Source organism: Phyllobates terribilis, unplaced genomic scaffold, assembly GCF_046119375.1.
Source record: "Phyllobates terribilis strain yellow unplaced genomic scaffold, ASM4611937v1 Scaffold_268__1_contigs__length_2594270, whole genome shotgun sequence".
In the NCBI taxonomy this organism is placed as follows: domain Eukaryota; kingdom Metazoa; phylum Chordata; class Amphibia; order Anura; family Dendrobatidae; genus Phyllobates; species Phyllobates terribilis.
In genome coordinates, this window is record NW_027363028.1 from 1,525,902 (window position 1) to 1,542,168 (window position 16,267).

At 43.0% G+C, this 16,267-nt stretch overlaps 1 protein-coding gene across 1 annotated transcript; it reads right to left on the minus strand.

Moving 5' to 3' along the window:
- Positions 1–2,101: 2,101 nt before the first annotated feature.
- On the minus strand, positions 2,102–12,699 carry LOC141219396 (uncharacterized). Its single transcript, XM_073666113.1, has 8 exons — positions 12,610–12,699; positions 11,759–11,838; positions 9,429–9,566; positions 9,120–9,299; positions 8,914–9,037; positions 8,733–8,830; positions 8,442–8,532; positions 2,102–6,053 (listed from the first exon to the last, which is right to left on the minus strand). Exons 3-8 carry the CDS (start codon positions 9,504–9,506, stop codon positions 5,116–5,118), a joined length of 1,509 nt encoding a protein of 502 aa, XP_073522214.1. The 5' UTR covers positions 9,507–9,566; positions 11,759–11,838; positions 12,610–12,699; the 3' UTR covers positions 2,102–5,115.
- Between the last annotated feature and the right edge of the window lie 3,568 nt (positions 12,700–16,267).

Here is a 16,267-nt window from a genome sequence, read left to right on the forward strand (position 1 = left end):
CCCCTATCTGCTCCTACACCACTGGGTATTCCACCCCCCGCCCCACTCCAGCCAGGGACAGATGCTGTCGTGCCTGCACTTCTGTCTAGTGGGAGCACCGTTGAGCTGTCCCTCGGAAATGGGGTGTGTGTGATGCATGCAGCCTACCGAGCCCTAGTCCACAATCCATCCTTACCCGGGAGTGAAATATCACACCTCTGGTTCGAGGTGCAATACCCCTGTAGCAGCCGAGCCCTCGGGGTGCTACATATCCACCATTCTAGCAATGATATCTATTGTCGGATCTCTATTAATCAGTATGGCGTTTATTCTAGTTGTGTGCTATACGCATGACATATTTGCAGATATTGATAAAACACCCTATGCGGAAGATTAAAATCTGCCTTTATTTGTTTAAAGCTCTTGAATAATTCAAGAGTTCTGATACCAAACATATACCCCTACCCTCCCACTCACTAACATTTTTTTGGTTTATGTAGGTCTGGTAAGTTATCGGTGTCCCATGAAGAAGTATAGTTTGTGTACTTTCCAATCCCCAGCATTTTACCACTATCCCATACCTTACATATTAACTTCAGTGTAGGACATTTTAAGTCTTTTTCTCAAGGAGGCCCCATATCTAGTACTGAGAATGGAAGTTTTTACTTGGTTCCATCCATAAGTAGGTGACCTAAAATTCCACAATATTTGCAAATACCCCATCCATGAAATTATCTTAACTCCTTTCTAGCGTTACGCAGGTCTGCGTATACCTGGAGGGAAGCAGATCATTTATGTCGTTTGTCAAGGAGATCAATCCGCCCAAGCAAATGGGAGACTTTAGCTGCTCTCTCTTTTTAGCCTGGATCCAAGTTTTATTATTCCCTGAGAACGTATTTGAGTGTTTCCCATTAAAATGGTAAGGCTTTTTCATCATGCTCATATTTACCAAGGAGATTATCATTTAAGTTCCAACAGCTGAAGCCTTGGTGGAGTCAAGTATACTCAGAATACAATATACAGGAGCATGATCTGACCATATAGCAGTTCCTACCTGAGATGTAGATTGCCATGTAAGCAAGTGATGACTAATTACGGAAAAGTCTCTACAGCTGTAGGTATTGTGTAAAGGTGAATAATACGTATAATCCTTTACGTCTGGATGTAGTATCCTCCATACATCGACCAATTGGAAAGACTGGAGGACGTTTAGCAAAGCTTTTGATTGTGTTTTAGATTGGTGACTCCGGCCCCGGGAAGCGTCTAAAGAAGGATCCAAGACAAAATTAAAGTCCCCTCCAATGATGATAAGGTCCTCCGCAAAATGTTTTAGCTTGTTTAAGTAATGACGGCATGTCTTAATTTGGTCACAATTAGGGAGATAAAAGTTTGCCAAAGTCAAAATTTTGGAATAGATTGAGATGCTAACAAACACATACCTCCCTTCCGTGTCAGACAGTGTGCCTACAATAGTATGCGGCAGTGATCTGTAGCGGCCTTAACTCGGCACCTTCGACTTTGAAACCGCATTTGTACTGTGACGCCAAGATGAATAATATCTTTCAGGGACGACAATGGCGTGATCATACAATATCCCATCGCTGCCACCAGTTTGTCAGGGATTTGCCCACACAGTCACGATCCCGATTACTCACAGAGACCACTCACTGTGATCTCTGGAGCGAACAGCTCTCTGCTGCCCCCTATCGTCCGGACAATTGCACGATTGGCTGACGATCAATACAGGAGGCTAACAGGCTGTTCTCACCAAATAGTCATCGGCAAGCTAGCAGTGAGCGTACACACCTCCGAATTCCAAAGCATGGAAAGTCTGTACTATCACTGATAGTCTCACGATAACCCAAGAAAGATTATTCGCTGCCAACACCGATCAGTTTTAAAATACAATACAGGCCTGATCGGATGCCTGCTTTCTGGTAGGGTATATGGCTTTGGGGGAAAATCGATTACAGAGCACAAGAAACGGAACTATTCAATTTTTTATTTAATCCAAAGGGAGGTAGTATTTATGAAAAATAAACAAAAGATTTTACAAAGGGGGACAATACATATACAGTTACACCAAAATAAAAGGGATTAAAAGAATAAACTTACTAGACAGATCGCAGAGATGATTCAGTTTAGCTGGAGGGGAGGTGCTCCAATGGACCATTATGGAACAGGACCCGTGCTTACACAATATGTATCTCTCGGCATGATTATAGACCCATCTTCAGCTGGATCTTTTATGCCGAAGGGGGGCCATGCCCACATACTCCCCCCGTGATGACCTCACTTGGGCTGGTCTCCACCCTTCATGGTTTTATTAAAATCTCTTTATTTCTGCGATAACTTCTCGCTGGTTGATCGCAGAAGTTAGCAAGTGATACCATATTTTTATTGCAATTTTACCTTTCTTTAGAGACTAGACATGACATAACTGCTGTTGGTTATCTTTGCCCTCTTGCATCACAGCTCACCAATAAGTAAAATATGCATATTGTTCCTTAGCTAACCCCACCATTAAAAATATGTGTCCCATCACAATTATAGAACTTCCGATATTCCATATTTCATTTCGGTGTCTATGAGTCTGATGAGCAAAAGGAGTTTGCAAATGAGGATGATTCGGCTATTGTACTGTGTGATAGATTTCTTTGAAGCCTAACGAGATGAGTCCTGTCCCTTTCAATCTCTGGCTCATCTGCTCAAAAGTGTCTATTCATCACCCAGGTCTGTCCATTTGGTATGATAACTAGCCGGTACAACTGAGTTAGTGGCTCCTGCTATTTGCATAGGAGCCACTTCTTAGAGTGTTAGCTCTTCTTACTGCGACTGAGATAGGGGAGGGGGGGTGAGAGGGATTTCAGAGGGAGAGAGAAATTCCTAATATTTTCTAGAACAATATCTGTTAGTAAATTGAGGTATATGATCGCCTCTACAGTGGGTCTCCGGAAGAAAGAAAATGTACGTGTTGTTTATGCATATAACACTTGAGCTCTTTTCTCTGGAACATTAAGTCATCTGACATTCAATGAACAAGTTTTGAGTTGTGCCATATTATATGAAAAAAAGGGGGAATGGAAGAGAGAAATATTAAAAGCAAAGAGGAAGTATAGACGGAAGATAGTAACATCTACCTCTCAGTGTCTAAGAAGTATAGATTATGAATAGATCAAAACAGTAGGAAATTGCAAAACAAGCAGATCCCAATGCAAGTCCCCGGACTGGGGGTTGTCTTTACAGGTGTACGTCAAACCTTCAGTCCTAGGGTTCCTATTAGTGGGAACCATGGAATATATAGCAAGCAAAGTAATACAGCCTGATATTACAGAAATATAATGTGAACTCAACTTATATGCCGTTCTAAGACATAAACTGAGACATTCTGAAGAGTGGCACCTACAACTCTATTTAGATATATCTTATTATATGCTTAAAGAAATAAGTAAGCATCTGCAAACTGTCTCTCATCAGGGAAGATCAGAATCATTTCAGGAGCTCATATGATTGGCAGGTTCCTTTCCCGTCTAGGTGCATCACCATCAAGTTCCTGATCCATTGACCACCTTCTGTGACGTGCTGGAACTCTCAGTGGCAATGGTGGAGCAGGTGGCCAGTCAGATATATGGATTCTGGGAATGACCAGGACATCACAGAATGGTCTCATGTCGCTTTGGTCTTTCAAAGTATACAATGTTCCATTTTTCCGGACCTGCAGCTGGAAAGGTACCACAGGGGTACATCAGGCCATTTTCTCAGAGAGCATCAAGAAGTGGTTTCAATACCCTTCTTTAGCAAGTGTCATTCAGGATAGATCTATGAGAAATTATATGCGTTTTCCATTGAAATCACCAGGACCCAACTCCTTTGCTTTCCTCACAATGGCCTCTTTTACATTGAAAAAAAAATGTATGTGACAGAGAATGTCCCTTGGACGCTCAGGATTTGGGCCATGATTGCCTAATGTACGGTGCGCCCTGTTAATCTCCACCTCCTTATCAATAGGGTCACCAAGGATATTATGGAATAATGTCCATAGTGTTGGCATGATCGCTTGTGTATTGAGATTTTCAGGTATACTCCTTATCCGGATATTATTGTGATTTTCTTGGTCATCAACCATATTAAACAGACTGATTATTATTTGCTGGCTGTGACTATCCAGTGTTTGTTTACGAGCATTTTGATGGTCCACAACTTGGACGACATTATCCTCTAATCTCTGTACCTTGTCAGTAAGATGTGACAGGATAGAAGCGAGAGGACATATTTCAGTTTTGTATGTGGTCTCCAGTCTTTGTATATATTGCTCTATCTCTTGTTTAGTAGGGATAGACACAAAATATGAAATACAAATCAATTATGGCGTTCCCCATATCAGAATCCCCTGTGGCTGGGGAGTAAATTTCCTTGTGAAGCAAGCGCTGCTCAGTATGTGTTTCTGTGAGAGTACAGGGAGATTTGTGGTGCGGTTTTCTTGTGAGGCCTACATTAAGAGAGAAGTTGACGCAGGATTTATAGGCTTGAGCTGTCTGGCATCATGAGAGTTAAGACTGCTTTTTTTCCATGCTAAGATGAGGCAGTAATGGCTCAAGAGCAGGAAGATAAGACTTTCAATAAGAAACACTGCATACCAGACATCCTGACGGAGGTGGAGGACCTCAGATTAATCTCTGATCTCTTCTTTCTTTCTCATATCGGACGTCATGTTTGAGGCTGTAAATTGCTTATAATTCCCCCAGGAGCACAGTCTGAAGAGAGTGCTCTCAGTGTGTGCGTTCTCTCAGTGTTATGTCCAGGCCATGTCCTTCCTGTTGATGTTCAATACATCCGAAGGCGGCATTGATTGTGAGCAGGATTGTGTGATGTAACAATCTTGTGTGATGTAACAATCTTGTGTGAGCCCCGGGAACTTGAGTTGTGACACCAATGGAACGGCACCAGAACGGGAGGTGCGTATGAGTGTTTTTATTTTAACAAGGCCAAACATGAGGAATGAGAAGGAGTTGTCCTAGTAGCGGAAAACCCCTTTATGAAGATACAATTTTCGGTTAAAAATGAAAAAGGTTTCTCCCCAGTGTGACTTCTCTGAAGTTTATTAAGAGTTGATTTCCATGTAAAACATTTCCCACATTAACAACATGAAAATGGCTTCTCGTCTGTGTGAGTTCTCTGGTGACTAAGAAGTGATGGTTTCTTCACAAAACATTTCCCACATTCTGAACAGGAAAAAGGCTTCTCCCTTGTGTGAGTTCTCTGGTGCTTAATAAAATCTGAATTATCGTTAAAACATTTCCCACATTCTGAACAGGAGAAAGGCTTCTCCCCTGTGTGGGTTCTCTGGTGCTTAATCAAAGCTGATTTCTGGCTAAAACTTTTCCCACATTCTGAACAGGAAAAAGGCTTCTCCCCTGTGTGAGTTCTCTGGTGTATAACCAAAGCTGATCTATGGCTAAAACATTTTCCACATTCTGAACATGAAAAAGGCTTCTCCCCTGTGTGAGTTCTCTGGTGCTTAACCAAATCTGATTTCTGGTTAAAACATTTCCCACATTCTGAACATGAAAAAGGCTTCTCCCCTGTGTGAGTTATCTGATGTCTGATAAAACTTGATTTCAATGTAAAACATTTTCCACATTCTGAACAAGAAAATGGCTTCTCCTCTGTGTGACTTCTCTGGTGATTAACAAGATTTGATTTCTGGTTAAAACATTTCCCACACTTGAAACAAAAATATACATTCTCTGTTGTGTCAATGCTTTGATGTTTAAGAAAAGACTTTTGAAGGGGAAAACTATTTCCATATTCTGAACATGAAAATGGCTTCTTTGCTTGAGGAGCACTTTGTTTTTTAATGCTTATTTTGTGACTTTGATTTTCCTTAGTATTCGGTAATGAATCAGAAGACAGGACCTGTTTCAAATGATCAGATGACAGATCTTTGCTGTGAAGGGATGATGGTATATCTTGGTTAATGGCATTCACTTCATTTGTATCCTGTGGGATGTCAAGATCATCTGATTTAAAAATTGAAGATGTCAGCTGTCCCTCTGATCTCCTGGTACAGTCATCTGCCAAGAAGAAAATCAATTATTATTTATGAATAACATATCATTAAAATTTATATTGATGAACATTTCTACTTAAACTCTCCATAAAAATGTACTTTATGTAAAAGTATCATTATTTACCAAGAAAACATCACAGAAAAAATCAGCCTTACCAACACCAAATCAGATAACAAATGCATTAGCATTTTAGTGTTGGTTGGGTGTACTGGGGGGTCTGTCCATGTGGGGTGCACTTATATAGTGCTGGGCAGCCTTCCTGATGTAATAGTATGGGCATCATCACTATCCTAAGCCAGACACTGTGCCTCACACCTACCTGTGTGACTGGCGTCCTATGCAAGCTTCATCTGTGTGCATCTTTAATACTAGGCAACCACCCCCTCCATGAATTGGTAGGATTGTGAGTGGTTGCTCCATCAGTATTTTGCACCTGTGCTGCCCCCACCTTTATCATGGGGGTCTGCGGCATCCTGCTAGTGCATTTGTTATATGATTTGCGTTGGTAAGGCTGTATCTTTTTCTGTGTTTTTTTTCATTTTGCCCTATGTTAGCCGTCATTATTCACCAAGACAATAACAGTTCACAGTCTAATAGAAAACCTCATAGAATGAACCAGTAGAGCGTGGTGTTCAACTGTTTGTTAATTCTGCCTCCCAAATATGGAATAAAAAGCCACCAAACAATGTTATGTAGGCGAAAATAATATCAATAAAAACTTCTACTCATCTCACAAAAAACAAGTCCCCACTCAGGTCCATCATCTGTCAATGGAAAACCAGAGGTTTCCACATTATTAGTGGCTCAAAGGCTTTTGAAAAGCAACATGGCTTCCATAAACCAATCCAGCAATATCCACTCTCCCAAAGTCAAATCTCCCCCTCGCTTCTGAGCCTTGCAGTGCGCCCAAACCGCATTTAGCCTCCATGTATTTGACAATACTATAGTGAGAAGAACCCACTTAATTTATGGTGTGTGTCTCCTGGAGCACAATCTGGACACTATGTGTTGGGTAATGAAATTATATATTTGTAATTTTCACTCTCCATCATCCACTGCGTGCTAATTTCCGGAAAGTGACTGTGGAGTCAAAATAGTCACTACTCCTATAGATTATTCACTGAGGGTTATAATTTCCAAAATGGAGTCACTTTATGGGGATTTCTATTGCTCTGGTTTTCTGCAATTTGGTCACATTAGGGCTTCTGTAAATGGTGGATCCCATCTCCTCTGGGATCTGCTCCTGCGACATCTGCTTCTCTCACCAGGAGCCGCCTTATTCATCCTGCAGGCAGCGCTGGTGATGGAGGAGACGTCAGAACCAGAAGCTCTGGGCGGCGCAGGCTGTGTCCAGCCACTAAGATTAGGGTTGCTGGGACCTGTAGTATCATCCAGTCTGGCAGTATGGGTGTGTGTGCTGTCCAGCTGGAGTAATCTGCTCCCTGCTTTAGCCAACTGGGAAGCACCGCACCCTACTAAAGCTGAAAGCATATTGCCGGCAGCTGCCAGATACAGCCTTGTTCTCCTCTGGTTCAGTCCTCTGTGCTCAGCTCCCGGCTTGTGGATTTGTTTCTGTTGTGACCTCGGCCCGTTTACTGACTACTTTTATGTCTTCTGATTTTGTATTTTCTCTGTCCTCTTGGTTCTGACCCGGCTACCTGACTATTCTTCTTCCCATCTCACACTACAGAACATCAGGTAACACCATGTCCCAAGACTAGGGGTCTCTGTGTAAGTCCAGATCCATGTAGAGGGGTTAAAGAATGATGAGCCAAGCAATCCCTGGGATCTGGAAAATGGAGTAGATAGCACCAAGCCTGTTCGTGTTGGCCATGTTTTGAGCTGCCAGGTGACAACGAGCAGTGTCCCCAATACATTGTGTCTGCACACTAGCCCAGCAAGATCTGCATTCACATAGCTAAATGTCGCTCCTTCCCTTCTTAACCTGCCATGTACCCAGACAGTAGTGTACAACCGTATATAGGGGATTGTCAGATTCAAGAGAAGTTGGAAAATAATTTGTAAGATCCATTTGTTTCCCATTATCCTTTGTGAAGAATTCCAAAGTTATCACCACATAAAGTGACACACGTCAGATTTGAAAAATGGGCCCTGATTAGGAACACAAAATTGGCAGCAGGAAGGGGTTAAATCAGAGTAACTACTGTAGTAAAAAACTGTGAGTATAGACAATAACACATCTACTGAAATGATCAAACTCGACAGTCTTCATCAGTAATAAATGAGTAACTAGTGAAGAAAGTTATGCTCTAGCAGCAAAATGGTGATCACACGATTGTGATACGGCCGGACTACACCACCGATAAAGCAGCCACAGCCGGTGACTTAGAAGAATCTATGACTTCTCTGCATTTAGTGGTTACTACTCACCTGGGTGGTCATATGTAGGAATCTCCTCTTTACATCGCTCATCACCCCTCACATATGTCTCTGTAGTATTAATATGGGTCAGATCTTCACCCTGAAACAAATAAATATTATAAAAGTCAAAGACAGATGGAGAAGTCACATCTATGATCAGCTCTAATCCTGCCATCTCCACTGTTCTCATAACACAAATATAAAATATAATAATGGTGGATAAAACAAGACTGAGCACAAGACCTTCACAGCCGTCTACACATCATAGGGGAGATCTCATGGCACCTTCTCTCCATCTACCTGATGATCCTGAGGAACATTGGGGTCTTCTTGTTTACAGTCTTGTGGAAGAAGAGGACGGGGACATCTCTCTGGTGTTGTCCTCTTACTGGATAGATCTGGAGGAAACACATACAGGGACTGAATTCATTCTTTACATACAGATAATTATAGGCCGTGTGTATTTAGTCCTGTCTATTACCTGGTGATGTGAGGGGCTGGGGAACCTCCATCATGAAGTCCCTGTACAGATCTTTGTGTCCTTCTAAATACTCCCACTCCTCCATGGAGAAATAGACGGCGACATCCTGACACCTTATAGGAACCTGACACATACAATGATACAGTCATCCCCCGATCCCTTCATAGCTTTACTGTATAATGTCCCAGCATTCCCAGCAGTGTCACCTCTCCAGTCAGCAGCTCAATCATCTTGTAGGTGAGTTCTAGGATCTTCTGGCGATTGATGTTCTCATGCATTAGGGGGTGAGATGGAGGCCCAATGTTTGGGCTCAGGGGTCTCACCCATCCCTCAGACACAGGGTCCTGACAGCGCTCAATAGAGGTCTTCTTCACTACTGTGTAATCCTGGCCATGGAGAGACACATTAATAAATCTCACTACAGACATTTCCAGGGTCCTCACCTCTCCAGTTCTGTCCATCTGTTATTCCCATAGATAAGAATGATGTAATGTGACGTCATCAGAATCTCTCACCTCTCCAGTAAGCCGGAAGAGGATCTCTAGGGTGAGGTATAATATCCTCTCCGCCATCTTGTCTCCGTCCATATCCATCTTTGATGGGTAAATTTGGGTAAAAATGGGTAATCTTAGAGGAGTTGATGTTATAGAGACCTGAATGAGAAGATGAGCCGTAATAACATCATAAAAATCCTGTGTAATAATACAATTACTGGAGATAATAAGGGGAAACATATGAGGAGATACATTATTTTACAGTATCTAGTTTTCTTCTTTACATCTAGTAATAAAACCTATATATTTTAGGCCACAGACAACAAGCAGTTTCTTCCTCGGAGTCTTCAGCTGAAGACTCTTCTCATAGACTCATCTTCCATAACACTAATTCTGGAATCATTTACTGATATAATAATAATACAAGTACTGGACACAATAAGTGGAAACATATGAGGAGATTTATAATTTTATGGTATTTAGTTTTCCTCTTTACATCCATATATATAAAGCAGTAAATCTGTGTGTGGAACCGGTTGGAAAAAAAAACACATTTTTCACAAGGTTTGAGTGAAATCTTGCCCGTCTTTATCACCAGACTAAAAATACTGAAAACATTAAAACACGAAATTTACCCCATTCATGAGATTTGGCCCTCTGAATTTAGACTGTATAGAAATAAAGGAGAAAATGGGTGTCTGTGTGTTAAATGCAAAACTACAGTTTTAGCCCAAAGGATCTTAAAGAATTAGAGCGACAGCGATTAAAGAGTTGCTCTTTACAGAAGATGGAAACCTGAACAGCGAGGATATACTGCAACAATCAGATTTAAAAGGGTTAATCAGCACAAAGATAATGAAATAATCGATGGGTTGTACCTTATTTTGAAAAATGTTTGACGCGCACATTAACGTGAAATATTGTAATTCTGTGGAGTCAAATGTACTTGCAAATCAGCTAACAAAGACAGTGATATGGCAGTGTTTCCGCAACACAATCAAAAATGGGGAGGTGTATAAGTAGTAACGAATTCATGTGGCAATTACTCAATTTTCCCATCCATGAAAGACATATGACTGTAGTTCATCTCAGCGTCCATCTTGAAAATGGGCAACGAGTTTATTTCACTACCAACAATTTAGAAGAAAGAGCGGCTCAACCTAATACAACATTAACAGCTTTCTTCCTCCTGTGTCAAGTAGATCCATTTGCGAGGACTTTATTATATTCAGACGTTCCAAAAATATTATACATGGAATAAGTTGAGAAAAGTATTTTGCAAAAGGAAACAAGGTGCAAGGGTCCAAGGATGGGACGGAGGTTCCAGTGATGCTCTTGGATGCGTGTACACACTTCATCCAAACAACGCAGCGTGTTACTACCTACGTTTATTGCATCACACTGTCCGTGGGCCTACATCTTTCACAGATTTAAAAACAGTTGGTGGTGAGCTGTCTCAATCTTACAGGGAGGCATGCCAAAAGCGTGGTCTGATCGAAGATTATCAACACTGGGACATGACATTGCAGAAAATGTCCGTCACTCACTTTCCACCACAACTTTGAAACCTGTTCGCTATAATAATTACAACCTGTGCACCTTCTAACCCCCGCGCTCTTTGGGAAAAATACAAAGAATATCTTAGCGAAGATATTCTTAGAGTGCACAGGAGAGTTAATCCGGATTTAGGCTTAAATTTCACTGCCGACATATTCACCAAAGTTCTCTTGACGCTAGAAGAAAGGTGCAAGTGTATCAATAGTAAAACTCTAATAGAATTTGGTTTACGAGCACCAGTTCGACCAGCCTTTGATGTTATGGGCTGTGATATTCTGCAAAACAAAAGCTATGATTTGGAAAGGTTGAAAGAATTTGTCACATTGAATAAGCCTCATTTGGTTGATGACCAAAGATCGGCGTATTTGGCAATTACAGATCAGATTTCAAGTGGAAATGGGAGACTGTTTTTCCTTGATGGACCAGGAGGTAGCGGTAAAATATTCTTAATTAATTTGCTGCTCACAAAAATTCGCTCAAGCAATAACATTGCTCTGGCCGATGCCTCATCTGGGATTGCGACCACTCTTAAAGATGGAGGGCGCACGGCTCATTCAGTACTAGGATTGCCCTTGAATCTAGTGCTGTTGGAAACTCTAGCCTGTAATTACACTAAGGGCTCAGAGAAAACTAAAGAATTACAGACTTGCAAATTAATTGTCTGTGATGAATCCACCATGGCGCACAAGAAAGCTGTCGAGGCCCTCGATCGCACCTTGAAAGATCTGCAGGGATCCAATTGCTTAATGGGGGAAATTGTACTTTTTTTACAGGTGACTTCTGCCAAACGTTACCTGTTCTTAAGGGAGCAACGCCAGCAGACGAGCTGAATGCCTGTTTAATATCTTCTCATCTATGGAGACATATGCAAAACCTACAAGAAACAAAGTGATCATAAACCCTGCTGTAACTAAATAAGTAAAAAAGCAAAAGTGCATTTAAATAACATAGGGTTCTTAGTGAACACAGTTTTTGATCAAAAAAGCATAACAGATATCCCACCATGGCAAGGTGACCCTTTTCAGGATGGAGACATATTCAGGAGCTACTCTGACTACTAATATACGGGTTCACTTGATGGGAAATTCTATTGCGAACCAGTTTACACCCCACGTACTATGCCTCAGGAACGACAGGTTCCCTACAGATTCCACTACCGGCTTAATCTCCTTCCCGGAAGACTTTTACAAAATGACGTCCTCAGTACTGGAGGTTATTAATCAAGTATTCCCTGATATTTGTCACAATTTTAACAACCATCAGTGGCTTTGTGAACGCGCAATCCTATAAAACTATAGTGTCAGCTCCATAAACCTACAAATACAGAAGAGACGTCCCGGTCCAGAGACCACATACATGTCCACTGATTCAGTCATGGATGGTGAACGAGCCGTAATGTCCCCATTGGAGTTCCTGAATTGTGTGGAGCCTCCTGGATGTCACCGCATAGACTCACTATAAAGATAGGAGCTCCGATAATGACCCAACCAAAGGGAGTGTAATGTATTATGTCCTATAGAAACTGCAGAGAAATAATCATCTAATGCTGCGATTCCAGGATTATTCTAGAGGGAATCGGCTGCGATATCCCCTGTGCAATATATATCTAGTATTAATGCTCCAGTAATGGGGGATCTCCACATACCTCCACCTGCAGAGCCGCCACCACATACCTCCACCTGCAGAGCCGCCACCACATATATGGCTGCTCTGTGCGCACAGGAGCTGTGATGAGGTCACAGGAGGGGAGGAGTCAGGGGTCACATGATCAGGGGCCTCAGTGGATGCAGGACTCTGCTGTGCTGGTTGTCATGGTGCTGGATGAGCTGAAGTTTATGTGTGGGGTCAGGAGGGGTTTACAGTGTGGATGTAGCAGAGCCGTGTGTGTACGAGGTGTACGGAGCAGAGCCGTGTGTGTACGAGGTGTACGGAGCAGAGCCGCGTGTGTACGAGGTGTACGGAGCAGAGCCGCGCGTGTACGAGGTGTACGGAGCAGAGCCGCGTGTGTACGAGGTGTACGGAGCGGAGCAGCGTGTGTACGAGGTGTACGGAGCAGAGCCGCATGTGTACGAGGTGTACGGAGCAGAGCCGCGTGTGTACGAGGTGTACGGAGCGGAGCCGCGTGTGTACGAGGTGTACGGAGCGGAGCAGCGTGTGTACGAGGTGTACGGAGCGGAGCCGTGTGTGTACGAGGCGTACGGAGCGGAGCCGCGTGTGTACGAGGTGTACGGAGCGGAGCAGCGTGTGTACGAGGTGTACGGAGCGGAGCCGCATGTGTACGAGGTGTACGGAGCAGAGCCGCGTGTGTACGAGGTGTACGGAGCGGAGCCGCGTGTGTACGAGGTGTACGGAGCAGAGCCGCGTGTGTACGAGGGGTACGGAGCGGAGCCGCGCGTGTACGAGGCGTGCGGAGCGGAGCCGCGAGTGTACGAGGCGTGCGGAGCGGAGCCGCGCGTGTATGAGGCGTGCGGAGCCGCGCGTGTACGAGGCGCACGGAGCGGAGCCGCGCGTGTACGAGGCGCACGGTGCGGAGCCGAGCGTGTACGAGGCGCACGGAGCGGAGCCACGCGTGTACGAGGCGCACGGAGCGGAGCCGCGCGTGTACGAGGCGTACGGAGCGGAGCCGCGCGTGTATGAGGCGTACGGAGCGGAGCCGCGAGTGTACGAGACGTACGGAGCCGAGCCGCGTGTGTACGAGGCGTACGGAGCGGAGCCGCGAGTGTACGAGACGTACGGAGCCGAGCCGCGTGTGTACGAGGTGTACGGAGCCGAGCCGCGTGTGTACGAGGTGTACGGAGCCGAGCCGCGTGTGTACGAGGTGTACGGAGCCGAGCCGCATTTCCCTTCAGGAAAGTTGTGGATGCTCCAGCAAAGCCGTGGACCTTTCATGAAAGCCGTGGACACTCGAGGAAAGCTGTGGACTGCTCTTCTAAGGGCAGGAGTCATGGGGCATGTAGGGTTACGGTACTGACCTATATGGCAGAATAGAGCTAATTGCTCCGGTCTCTACCCTTCCCAGACCTGAGGAGGATTCTGTCCTTTGTTTGCCTTGGATGAGGAGGAACTTCCTATTCACTCAGTGGATCTGAGTTTTGGGTGAGAAATTTCCAATTTTATTTTCCATCCTGATTTGTTGACTGTAAAAAATTACTTCTTTCTGTATTTTTTCCTATCGAGGACTTCTTATCAGATGTGATTAATCAAAGACTATATTCTTATGAAAAAAATGTAGATTTATTCTTGGATTGTCCATTAAAAAGAATGATTGCAGTAATTATATATAATAGTTAAATGGTTACAGAGTGATTGTCCATTTGTCCATAATTAGCTTAATAGTTGAGATTCACCCATCATTCCCTGGGATCCTGGATGTTAGATTGCGTCTGTCTGTGTCCAGCACATGTGTCAGGATGACACCATGTGTCCGTTGGACCTACATCAGCAGCTGTTTCACACACAGACCCTCGTTCAGTGTCCTGTGGAATGGCCAGCACCCCCCTGTCTCTAACATGGGCTTTTATAGGCCCCCCCATAACACCTGTTCTTCTGTATATGGTAGTGAACTAAAAATACACAAATAGCGCATGTCATCTAGAAACCCTAGCACGATGGCTGATGCAATCTTATGGAATGTATGATACAGAATTCAGAATAAAATGAATATCCGTAATTAGTATTTAACATTGACATTTCCTCCTATACTTCATATGCATTATATGTGACCACTGTCATTTTCAGGCATTTGTATGACGTTTTTCTTCCAGGTCTATCTCCATTTACAGATCTATTGTCCACCACTATAGCGCTCTGTTCATTTAAATCTATATTTATGAGAAACAGAGGTGTTCTTATTTTTATACTACTGTAGTCGTTTTTATACACTTTAATCAAAAGTTATGTTTTATTATTGTTCTCACCTTGCTGCTATCTACCTCAAGCAAGTTATTGGTAGATTTGGAAAGAATAAAGGATGTGGGTGTGGGGCGTGTAAGGCCATTAATGTAGGCAAGTCCTTCTATAACAAAGCCCCGGGAGAAAAATATGTCATCAGATCATTCATAAATTGCAGAAGTAAAGGGGTCATCTATAAAGCCACATGTGTCTGTGGTTTGGAATATGAAGAACTTTTTTTTATAGAAGGACTTGCTCGTGTGCGTGCTGTTATTTTGAGTCATGCGTTCCGGCAGTATGCAGAACATTGATGCACCGGAAATGACGCGTTGCGATATCACGTTGCAGAATAATGCGTTCCAATAAGAGGAAATGACGTTGTGGTGTTCAGAAATGAAGGGTTTTGCTTGGTACTTTTGAATTATTTAAGGGGGAGCGGGGAACAGGCCGCTATTACACAGGAGGAGACTTGAAGACCTACATAACTGAATGGTTTAATTCCCTGGTGAATCCCACACAGGGAAGAAAAGTTTCATGAAAATAAGGACACCCTTACCTGTTTCCTTAACAGGATGATGGTTAGGCATTTGTCTTTGCTCCCATTCATGTGGATCTGAAAAGGATCTGATGCCTGAGAATTAACTACTAGAATTGGGGGAGACCGTTCCTTTTTTCTCACGTATATGATGGCATGTGGGACACGTTGTTTGGATCGGTATATCTACCCATTGTGTTCAGAGGCATTGCTTGAGATTTGTTAATGTATATGTAATACCTCTCTGTGCTGTGACATTCACACCTGCCCACCTGTGGTTTATATCTATATATATCTATATATATCTATATATATATCTTGTTTGTGTCTCTATTTTAATTCTGATATTTTAATGAATTAAATTAAATGTTATCTTCTAATTTATATCCTTTGTATAAACCTATATTATATTCATCTGGGAAAGTACCTTTTCTGTTTTCTACCTTTACAAACTGATTACACTATTGCTTGATCACATTATAAGTGACCTGCTTTATCCCCCTCTTCACAATATTGCATCTTGTGAAACCGCTTTTTCCTTCCTCAGCTGCAATGTTCCCTGATTCCTCGTGTCCTGAGCTGCTTTCAGCCTGTTTTGCGCAGCCGGCGTTGGATCTGTAATCATCGCATTCTCCGCATCTCCCAACTCCTGAAACACCAATTGATCCCGCTGCTTAGTCCGGGATTCAGCTGCTGAGATTTCTGTTATAAATATTCCTCTAAGGTCGGCCTTCATGGCTTCCCATACATAGAAAATAGAAGTTGTATTTTTATTAATCACAAGATTCTCCTTTAGTTTCCCATCAATTTTCCCCTTAAGGTCTATAACTTGCAACCAAAAGGGGTTAATTTCCCTGTGGGTCTGTACTGCATTGGG

Bases quoted from the DNA above. Each gene is read 5' to 3' on its own strand.
- LOC141219396 (XM_073666113.1), bottom strand. From the start codon at position 9,506: ATGGATATGGACGGAGACAAGATGGCGGAGAGGATATTATACCTCACC. The intron at 9,300-9,428 runs GTGAGAGATTCT...CTCCATGGCCAG, and splicing joins TCTTCCGGCTTACTGGAGAG to GATTACACAGTAGTGAAGAA. The intron at 9,038-9,119 runs GTGACACTGCTG...TGTATGTGTCAG, and splicing joins TTGAGCTGCTGACTGGAGAG to GTTCCTATAAGGTGTCAGGA.